This window comes from Aegilops tauschii, chromosome 3 (assembly GCF_002575655.3).
Source record: "Aegilops tauschii subsp. strangulata cultivar AL8/78 chromosome 3, Aet v6.0, whole genome shotgun sequence".
Lineage (NCBI taxonomy): Eukaryota > Viridiplantae > Streptophyta > Magnoliopsida > Poales > Poaceae > Aegilops > Aegilops tauschii.
This window is the reverse complement of record NC_053037.3, coordinates 621031362-621041570: the sequence shown is the minus strand read 5'-3', so window position 1 is coordinate 621041570 and position 10209 is coordinate 621031362. Positions and strand designations below refer to the sequence as shown.

General features: G+C 45.2%; 2 protein-coding genes and 1 pseudogene across 2 annotated transcripts; all 3 read left to right on the top strand.

The window, feature by feature from the left end:
- On the top strand, nucleotides 1-1943 carry LOC109752424 (uncharacterized). Its single transcript, XM_020311325.4, has 5 exons — nucleotides 1-509; nucleotides 594-767; nucleotides 988-1170; nucleotides 1417-1494; nucleotides 1576-1943. The coding sequence occupies exons 1-4, from the start codon at nucleotides 75-77 to the stop codon at nucleotides 1417-1419; spliced, it is 795 nt and encodes a 264-aa protein (XP_020166914.3). The 5' UTR covers nucleotides 1-74; the 3' UTR covers nucleotides 1420-1494; nucleotides 1576-1943.
- A 225-nt stretch (nucleotides 1944-2168) lies between these two features.
- Nucleotides 2169-3766, top strand: LOC109752425 (uncharacterized; annotated as a pseudogene).
- A 1935-nt stretch (nucleotides 3767-5701) lies between these two features.
- On the top strand, nucleotides 5702-8479 carry LOC141020851 (uncharacterized). Its single transcript, XM_073495801.1, has 2 exons — nucleotides 5702-6257; nucleotides 8307-8479. Exons 1-2 carry the CDS (start codon nucleotides 5702-5704, stop codon nucleotides 8477-8479), a joined length of 729 nt encoding a protein of 242 aa, XP_073351902.1.
- Nucleotides 8480-10209: the final 1730 nt, after the last annotated feature.

Genomic DNA, 10209 nt, shown 5'->3' with positions numbered 1-10209 from the left:
GCGTACCCGTAGCAAAAGGCCACTAGGCAGGCAGCAGGCGGAGGAGTCAAAGGCGGAAGCTTTGCCTGCCGGCCATGGCCATGCCGTCCACCGCGTCTTGCTGCTTCGTCTCCTCCTCCCCCCATGGCCGCCGCCGCCTAACCCACACCACCACTGCCTGGAGCCCCGCGCGCATCCGCCTCGTCTCCCGCTCCGCCCCTTCCCGGAACCCCCTCCGGCGCTCCTCCTCGTCGTCCGAGCCGGCGCCCGGTGTCGCCGGCGACGAGGGAGAATATGTGGACAGGGAGGTGGAGGAGGACCGGGACGAGCGGTACGGGTTCGAGATGGAGGTGCGGAAGCTGCCGGGGAAGAAGAACCGGCGGCTGGTGCGCGCGCGGGTGCGGGTCGGCGCGCCGCTCCGGGCCGTCTGGGCCACGCTCACCGACTACGAGGGCCTCGCCGGCTTCATTCCCGGCCTCTCCGAGTGCCGCCTCCTCCACCAGGACAAAGCCTTCGCCCGCCTCTACCAGGTTTCTCCTCTCCTCTCGCCCAACCAATTCGTCGAGCAGGCCGTGTGCGATGGTCTCACGCATGATATGCTTTGCTGTCTGCAGGTCGGGGAGCAGGATCTGGCGCTGGGGTTCAAGTTCAACGCCAAGGGCACCATAGACTGCTACGAGGGGGAGATGGAGCTGCTCCCGGAGTCCGGGGCACGCCGCCGGGAGATCGACTTCAACATGGTGGACGGTGATTTCAAGGTCTTCCAGGGCAAATGGTCTGTCCAAGAGGTAACATGGTCCTACCTTGTTGCTCATTATCAGAATTCAGATTCCCAAACTAACTGCTGTTACAGAGACGAGCCAAATTGATAGCCTAGGTTCATTGTTACTCTGGAATAAGCAATTTTACTTCATAGCATGTCACCTGAATTCACGCCAAGCAGCCTAGGATTGCATTAATCTGAAAAAGGCAGCTACGTAATCTTGTTTGTAATTCGATCCTGTGTAGGTCGATGGTGCAGGAATTTCAGCGGGGCAGGAATTTCAGACCACGCTTTCCTATGTGGTGGAGCTGGAGCCTAAGCTCTGGGTTCCGGTTCGGCTACTGGAAGGGAGGATCTGCAAGGAGATCAAAACCAACCTTATTTGTATCCGAGAAGAAGCAGAGAGGATCCAAAGGTTACTGGACGAGGTAATAATTGCGACAATCGCAGCTGCTCAACTTTTTGTCTTGCATGTGCAAGGCATTTCATTACGCCAAATGTCATTCAATATATCATCTACCTACAATACTAGAATCTTAATAACCGATGCAAACATTTTGGATTGAGATGTGTACTTTCCTACTCCACTTGTATATTTCCTTCTTGGAACCACATCCATTTTTTTCATACACTGTTGCCACATCGTTTTTCATTTCAATGCCATGTATTTTCAGTGATAACTAGGATGAATCCTGAAGACTTTCATACAATGCCGTTCTTGATTATAGTTCTGTGTACGCTCCTTAACAGAGGTATGTTCAGCCCGACTTCAGTTATGTTGTTCGATCCTTGTGATTAAAGTGCCATGAGTCTGATGGGTTTCAGTCTCACAGGGATCAGGTAAGCAAAAATCAGCACGCTTCTTGCGTCAAGGTGTTCTGGAAGGGCCCCCAGTTGTGTTGACATGGCTGGATAACGAATGGAGGGACCTTACCTGATCTGAGTCTTGCAGTTTAGGATTTGTTTTTGCTACTTAATTGAAGAGTGGGCAACTCAGCATACATAATTTTGTTAGAAGATGTTGGCGGGATGGTTGACTGTAATGCATAGACAGCAAACACTGTCCAGTTGTGTTTGTTGTAATGTCATCTCTGATATGATTCTACGTGTATGCAAATTCGTTCTGTAATATAATACAGCGGATAAATTATCAGTTCCTTTGATACAGTTGAAGAATAAGGCAGTTCAGAACAAGTTACCAGTCTGACCATGGGATAACTTGTTGTCTTGTTAAGTTTTGTCCCCAAAACATATGCTAGACTGTGCTTTTTCTTTCTTTATTTTCTTTTCATTTTCTCATGCAATTTAGTACCTACATTTATATATTTCACTTTTTTGCTTGGTGTAACTATTATTGTTCCATGTGGCTTTTTCTTTGGTCCGGCCATAATGCCTCTCCTCAGATCAAGAAAAGAAAAGTAACTAATCAGACTTCAGAGTGAGATGCCACGACGAGGTGACGAGGACGAGTCCTGTGGAGGTCGGGCAGCAAGATCTGGTGCTGGGGCTCAAGTTCAATGCCAAGGGCACCGTAGACTGCTACGAGAGGTGCTCCTGGAGTCCCGGGCGCGCTGCCGGGAGATCGCCTTCAACATTGTTGACGGCGATTTCAAGGTCTTCGAGGGCAATGGTCTGGCCAGGAGGTAACATGATCATACCCTGTCCTTGTTGTTCTTGCTCATAATTCAGATTCCCAAATCGGTGTTGGTGAGTTGAATTATACTGCTATGATGCCAGGCACGGAGATAAGCCAAATTGATAGCCTAGTGGAAGTGTAGGTTCATTGTTATTCTGGAGTAAGCAATTTGACTTCAAAGCAGGACCACCTGATTTCATAGAGCAGCCCAGGGTGTATTTGTGTCAATGAACCATTTCAAGCAGCCCAGGGTGTTAAACAGGAATATGATTCATTGTTACTATATTGCTAGTGCTGGAGGATTCTAGATGCACTACGTTTGGTCAACTGATGTTTCTGTAAGTTCATGGATCATGGTATAATTGATGGCCCTGCATGCATGACTCTGAAAGTCATTTAAGTAATCTGGTTCGCACTTCGATCCGGTGTAGGTTGTTGCTACTACTGACGAAGGTGGGGAAGTTTTGGTGGGCCAGGAATTTTGGAGTAGGCTTTCTGATGTGGTGGAGCTGGAGCCTAAGCTCTGGGTTCCAGTCAGGCTACTGGAAGGAAGGATCTGCAAAGAGATGAAAACCAACCTTGTTTGTATCAGAGAAGAAGCAGAGAGGGTCCAAAGATTACAGGGGGGCGCGGTAACTGAAGCAAACCGAGCTATTTAATTTTCTTGTTCCAACAGTCATGTAATGTCATTTGTATAATACTGTAGTAGAAACTTCAAAACTGACACCAACATTGAGAATTTCTCTTGTAATTCTGTTTCTCTTGGAACAACTAGTTATTTTCTCTTCCCTTGTCACCGTTCTGTTCATTTCAGTGCCATGCATTTTCAGTGCTAACAAGAGGTCACTCCTTACGACTCAGTTGTTGATTATTGTTCAGAGCTCACTCCTTACCAGAGGTATGCTTAGCCCAACTTGAGTTATGCTGTTGGGTCCTTATGATTCAAGTGCTGTTAGCCTGATCGGTTTGCAATCTTTCAGGGAATTCAGTAAGTGAAAATTGGCATGTGTCAGGTGTTGAGGAAAGGCCAACAAATATGCTGACATGGCTGGATGACAAACGGAGGGACCTCACCTTAACGCAATCTTGTTGTCTAGGATCTGTTTTTGCTACGCAATTGAAGAGTGGGCAGCTCAGTATATATGGTTTTGTTACAAGATGTTGGCGTTGGAGGATGGTTTGGCTTGTTGTAACGTCATCTCATATGCAAATTGGGTCTGAAACAACTGATGATAAATTGTCAGTTCCATTGATACGGTTGAGCGATAGAGCAGTTCAGAAATCAGAACAGCTTCCCTTCATCATTCGCAAAAAAAAAACCCTTCATTTCGTTGATATAGAGTAGATATGAACATGCATCTATTCCAATAACACGATTTTCAGATCCAGACTGCTTAAATACTTGAGCTTCATTGCGTTACTGCACGTTTCTTAAACTGAAATATTTCCGCGAAAGACTCGGAAATATTTTCTTAAATATGGACGCCCACGGCGGCCGTGGCTGTGTCCAAGGCCCGGGCTCACGTTGTGGGGCTTCATTGCCACGATTTTGCCGCCTCCGCGAAAGGCTTCAGTTTCGGTGGTTCATGGCCGGAGCCACCTTGCGGACTGGACCCTGTATCCTTTCGCCGATTCCAGGCGCTGTCGGCTGCGGTATCCTGGAATCGGACTGTCAGACCCTCCGACGAGCCTTGCAAGGCAGGGACTATGACCGATCACCGGAGGGTGTCGCCTTCCGAGACATTCGTCAGTTCATCCGTCTAAACTTTACTTCTATATATAGCTTTTGCTTTTGTCCCCCGTGAATGTAATAAAGTGGCCCATGTACTCCTAGCTACGATGGGATGCAATGGCCAGGAGCCCCTCCGTCTGTGGTTGGAGGCCGTGCCAGACAATGTACTGGTGATGATGGCCAGCGATCTAGCTGAGCCAGTTGAGTAATGGATCTCCAAATGGTCCAAGTTCAAAAAAAAAAAAAATGACCTCTCTATATTACTACTTACTTCGGGAGCACATGGTCCATATGATGATGGAAGAGAACTTTTACGGTACCCTGGTACTCTCCTAAGAAGGGATGGAGTACCACTAAAATCCGACCGTCCACTTAGAAGGGTAGTCTAGTCATTTTTCTCATAGTCTTAACTGATTTCTTTGTGACCAGATCTCGTAAAAACTGTTTGGCAACGAGAGTGTTTATCGGCCTATCTGTTACGCGTGCCGCCGCCAATGTAATCCCTCGTGCAGGGCTTCGGCGCCATTGCCGCCTGCTCTCTTTCGCAAAGCACGACCAATGAATAGATAACAACGCAGATTGATCTCTCAAATCGAAGAAGGATGGAAAATTCTATCAATCAGTGGACGGATCTGATTTTCATTGCACGGGATATATATCAATCTAACAGACCTTGGCTACAAATTCTGGAAAATCATACAAGATCTCATTTAAACAGGCAATTAAAACAAAAAATATCATTGTTATGGTAAGAGGGATCGATTGCAAGCAACTCGTTCGTCACCACCGCCAGATACCAAGCCTGCCTCTATAAAAGCAGCCAGTTCCCCGTCCTTTCATGTCGAACCTTATCGGCCAGATCAACCGCACATATGAACGTCCATCATTTATTAGACAACGCCCGCATGATGGAGCTCCGGCCGACCTGGTGATCTTGCCTCGCCCTGGCGCCCTGGTCCTCTTGCTTCAGCATGGCCCTGGTTGGTGACCATACCCGGTCGACGCCTCTAACAAGTTCTTGGCTTGGCGACCATATCTTGATGGCCGACTCTGCCAGTGAAGAATTAGGGTTCCAAATATAATTAATCACGTTCAAGTTGAAACGTTATTATGTAGCAACCATACTTAGACGATAATAATAAATTAAACAAATTGCTTCTAGATTACATTTTTACCCCTAAGCTCGAGGTACTCCCTTGCTTTTTTAGTTGGTACTCTCTCGTGCACTTATTGGAGTACCAATTAAGATCATCCATTGGATTAACAAAAATGGAGGGCTCATAATCATTTAGGGGTACTGTAAAAGAGCTCTGATGGAATCCGGAGGCGGAGGGAACTCCCAATCCGACTCGTAATCCGATTCAGGATTCGAGAGCAACTCCCAAATCCCAATCCCACTCGTATACTACCTACGCGTACGTGACAACATGCACGCTCTATTATATATACCGGGCGAATCGATCAGGACGCATACAACCATCTTCATTAATTATTTCGACGCTGATTTCTCGAGTCCTGCCTGCCGCCGCGCCGCACAGGAATCCAGCCTGCCGCCGCGCCGCACAGGAATCCAGCCTTTGCCGCTTCCAAAATGGCGCGTCAGCCGCCGCCCAAGGACGAAAGGCCGTACCACTTCGACGCTCAGGGCATCGACATCAAAGCGACCGTCACAACCCAAGCATCCACGGTGGAGGCATGGATATCGCGCGTGTGGGCGAGCTACCTCCGGGACGCCGACGAGAAGCTCGTCGGCCTCGACACCGAGTTCACCAACGCCGTCTTCGGGAAGAGGCAGAAGGACCTGCCAAAGGAACAGAAGCAGCGCGCCGCCGTGCTCCAGCTCTGCGTCGCCAACGAGTGCCTGGTGTACCACATCGTGCACGCGAGGCACGTACCGGCAATGCTGAGGAGGTTCCTCGCCGACAGGGACATCGTCTTCTGCGGAGCCGGGATCAAGCAGGACCAGGACATGCTGGGCTACTACGGGCTGAACATCGCGTCTTCCTTCGACCTGCAGGAGCGCGTCGAGGTTCCGAAGAACGTCTGCAGCAAGCCTACACCGTCGTTGATTGATCTGTCGAACTACCTCCTGGGAACAAAGTTCAGCAAGGATGGGGAGTGCGACAAGTTAAGGAGGTCGGGATGGGGTGTGTTTCCGTTGACCCTTGAACGGATCAGATATGCGGCGGTTGACGCTCGTCTGAGCTTCGAGGTCGCTAGGAGGCACTTTCGGTCAGGTTGCTACGATCGCCCTGGCGACCGCTTAAATTTCGCTGTGATTTGATGATGTACTAGCAGGCTTCGATTTCTTTTAGTATAATAATAATGTGAATTTTGTTTATGATCACCCTGTTGCTTTATTTCCCCTATGGTTCTAATATTAAGTGTTAGTATGTGTTTTAGTTTTTTGGCCAAAACCTTGATAATTTACTGGTTAGCTGCCCATGCATTGCTATGATGCCGAACCACAATTATAAATACACTGATAAAAATATTATTGTCTAAATGTTTGTGTTGTATGGAACAATCTTGTGGTTTCCTCATGTCCCATAAAAAAAGCTAGCCAAACATGCCAGCACGACACGGACTACCTGACCCATACTAATCGTGCCAGACACAGCACGGCCCATAGGTCCATGATTAGTAAACGAGCCATGTCGTGCCGGCCCACGTGCTGCGCCTAGCGGTCCAGGCAGGCCCCCTTTGCTAATCGGGCTGGCACGCCGGACACATTGGCCCGCCAGGCCCATCAGTCCCTGTTTCTTTGAAATACAAACACTACATAGGAAAAAATACAAAAGGATAAGAACATTACATAGGAAAAAGAAAAATTACAAACACTACGACTACACGGCTTGTTGACCCACCCACAGTCTTCTCGTGTCTCTTGATGTGTGCCAGTTTATGCCTACTCAGGTTGCCGGTTCCTCCATGCCACAATCAGCCACAAAATCCCGCATATTTTGCACTTAGCTTTAAGCACAGCGACACCACCCTCCACAACTAATTCTCCATTGTAGTAATTCAGATGTTCAAGGTTATGAGATGAACATTCGGATCATCCCTGGTTGAGTGTGGGAAATGAGATGGGGTTTGAATGTGAGAAATGAGAGGGGTGTGCATCCCTTTTTATAGCAAAAAGCTTACATTTTTTACACCGGCCAGCACATTAGGCCCAAATACCTTAAAAAATGCAGAAAATAAAAAATTGAGGCAAAGTGTCATGTGGGATAAATCTTAAGCCTTATTAGTGGCTGCCTCATTGGAACCTTCCATCACTGGGAAGTAAAAGAGTAGAAAGCCACGCTCTAGAATTACAAAAGGATTACAGAAGAAAAATTGCAAGACTACACTATAACTATTCTTCCGGTTCATCTTCTTCAAGCGTCAGATTTTCAAACGTGACTAGCAATTCTGTCTTTTCTACGGTGTGTTGGGCTCGCCTTCTTGATAGCATTCCATCTTTCATCGCCAGCAGTGTTTTCACCATATCAGGGGTGAGACTAGTTCTTCTATCCTCAGTTATTCTTCCTGTTAGGCTGAAATGCTCCGATGATACCGTTGAGACGGTTACTGATAACACAACCCGTGCTAATATGAAAAGCACCGGATATGTAAGCTTGTGTTCTTGCCACCACTGCAGTATGTTGAAATCGTCATTAGTGTCTTCATCGTACATGACTTTGTCACTGTTGGGGTACTTTGCTAACTCCCCGCCACCTTGAAGCACAGAAGGTGTTGTGGAAGAGCATGAGTCGCCGGCAGAGGAGGACGAAGAACCAAAGATTTTGCTCTAGCTCCTTTCTTTTTCCCTACAGTTGGTGCTGGTGGAGGTTCTTACCGTAAATTTCAGAAAGCATATCATGAACCTTAGTGAAATCATCAGTATAATCTAGGATCAATTAATTAGATAATTCCCACTCCAGTTCTGGCGATTCAGAAAAATGCCACTTCAATGCAATTTTAGAAAGCTTATCATGATATGGTACGTTTTTGGCGTACTCTAAAAAAAATGAAGTGGCATTTTTCGGAGTTTGTAAATTGCAGTGGTTTTTCTGAAGCACCGAATTGGAGTGGCATTTATCTAATTAATCCTATAATCTAAACTCAGGGAGGTAGATAGTAAAGTGTGTACGTTAACCTCATTTGTTGTTTGCTGTTGAGTCAATTACACCATTGGTACAAGAACTTGGCAGGAATGATCACTTTAGTGCTACAAGTTGTGGCGTACATTGAAGTGGTGCAAGAACTTGGCTTCATGGTTCAAATACGGTGCAAAACTCGTTTGTATATGTTCGTGGCGCTGATGAGACATGCCAGCAAGGCGTGGGGCCGGCTGCCAGTGACGGAGATGGGACAGGACTTTTGACCTGCTATTTTTGCAAAAAGAAAACTAGATTTTTATATTTTTGCTTAAAAATATTGCTGGGAGGCCCACCTGCACAAATCGCACTAAGAAAAAAATAGCACACACGAGGCTTCGAGCATAGAACCGGCAGCTAACATGCGAGTGCACCTAACATCCTCTTTTTTTTTAGGGAAGAGCGAACCTAACATCGGCCAATGAGACATTCGGTGCACAGGTGGGAGACGTGAATTCTACATCCTTTTCCCCTAATAACAGCGTAAATGAAATTATTTAACTCACATGAAAAAGGTATCCAAGGGGCTCGAACCAGCGACCTGAAGATTTCAGGCATACGCGATTAACAACCAGGGCCGCCAAAATTTGTTTGCTAGATAGGCTATTGTATTGAGACCACTTTTATGTATATTATTCTCTCCGTCCCATAATATAAAAGTGTCAGTAACACTACACTTGTGTCAAAAACGCTCTTATATTATGGGACGGAGAAAGTATAATATTTTACTTATAAGTGTTGCCCACGATTTGTCGTAAATCATAAATATTTTGTTTCCTGAAAGTTCATAAACATTTTCGAAAACATGAAAACGTTCATATATTGCATGAATATTTTATTTAAAACATGAATATATAAATCATACGAATATTTATTTAAATATATTTAAATAAATGTTCATATAATTTAAAAGCATTAATTTATGTAGTTTTAAAAGGTTAGCATTTTACAAAAAATGCAGCGGGTGACCTCAGGTATGATCTTTATCTTTATCAGTATTTCTTGTTCCTGGGACAACCTATTGTTATTTATTGTTTTCAATATATTTAAAATTTTAAAACTACTTTATACTAAATTTGTGACTATTAATTTCAAAATATTTACCATGGTTAAATATATTAATATAAATGTTCATATAAATTTAAATTAATTTTTTAATAAAATATTAATGCAATATATAAAAAATTTCATGCTTTCTGAAAATGTTTATGTCCTTTTTGGAAACAAAATATTTATGTAAAATATTACGTTTTCTAAAGAATGGAAATGCGGCCTCAATATAACCATTAGCCTACTTGTAAGAAACAATCTTCGTCGCGTGTTAGTTTGCAGTATCGGGATAGGAGGTCGCTGATTTTGACTGCTGAAACTTTTTCATCCGAGTTTAGAGTTTTAATTTATGCTATTAGGCCAAACTGGCACAGAAAATGTCATCAGGCTTGGTGGTTTATCGCCAAATTGTAAAACGTGTAGGTCCTTTGTTTGAACCCCTGGGACTGCGGGTTCGTGCTGTTTAAAGGTAATAACTTAAGCTGTTGGGCTAATATAACTTCCCACTTCAAAAATTCACATAGAATTGATATGAAATTCACATAACTTCCCACTTCAACATCGATTGATTTGGTAAGACGCGCGCAGGAGATACCTGCGGGTTTGGGCTGTTTCTAACAGGTGGACCTCACAGTGTTGTTTTTGTGTGAAAAATAAAATAAAAGCTGAAGGTTTTTATTTTATTTTTGCAAAAAGAGCAGGCCACACGCCCTGTCTCCATCGTCCGGTCACTGAGAGCGGACCCATGCCATGCTGACGTCATGGATGTATACAGACGAGTTTTGCACCGTATTTGCACCACGATGCCAAGTTTTTGCACCGCTTCAATGTACATCACAACTTGTAGCACTAAATTGACCATTCATGCCAAGTTCTAGCACCAGTGGCGTAGTCGACTCTTTGCTGT

What these genes read in the sequence shown, in the direction of transcription:
- LOC109752424 (XM_020311325.4), top strand. Translation starts at nt 75, where the DNA reads ATGGCCATGCCGTCCACCGCGTCTTGCTGCTTCGTCTCCTCCTCCCCC. An exon ending in CCTTCGCCCGCCTCTACCAG is followed by an intron (nt 510 to 593) that starts GTTTCTCCTCTC and finishes TGCTGTCTGCAG; the next exon opens with GTCGGGGAGCAGGATCTGGC. An exon ending in GCAAATGGTCTGTCCAAGAG is followed by an intron (nt 768 to 987) that starts GTAACATGGTCC and finishes GATCCTGTGTAG; the next exon opens with GTCGATGGTGCAGGAATTTC.
- LOC141020851 (XM_073495801.1), top strand. Translation starts at nt 5,702, where the DNA reads ATGGCGCGTCAGCCGCCGCCCAAGGACGAAAGGCCGTACCACTTCGAC. An exon ending in GTTAAGGAGGTCGGGATGGG is followed by an intron (nt 6,258 to 8,306) that starts GTGTGTTTCCGT and finishes AGAACTTGGCAG; the next exon opens with GAATGATCACTTTAGTGCTA.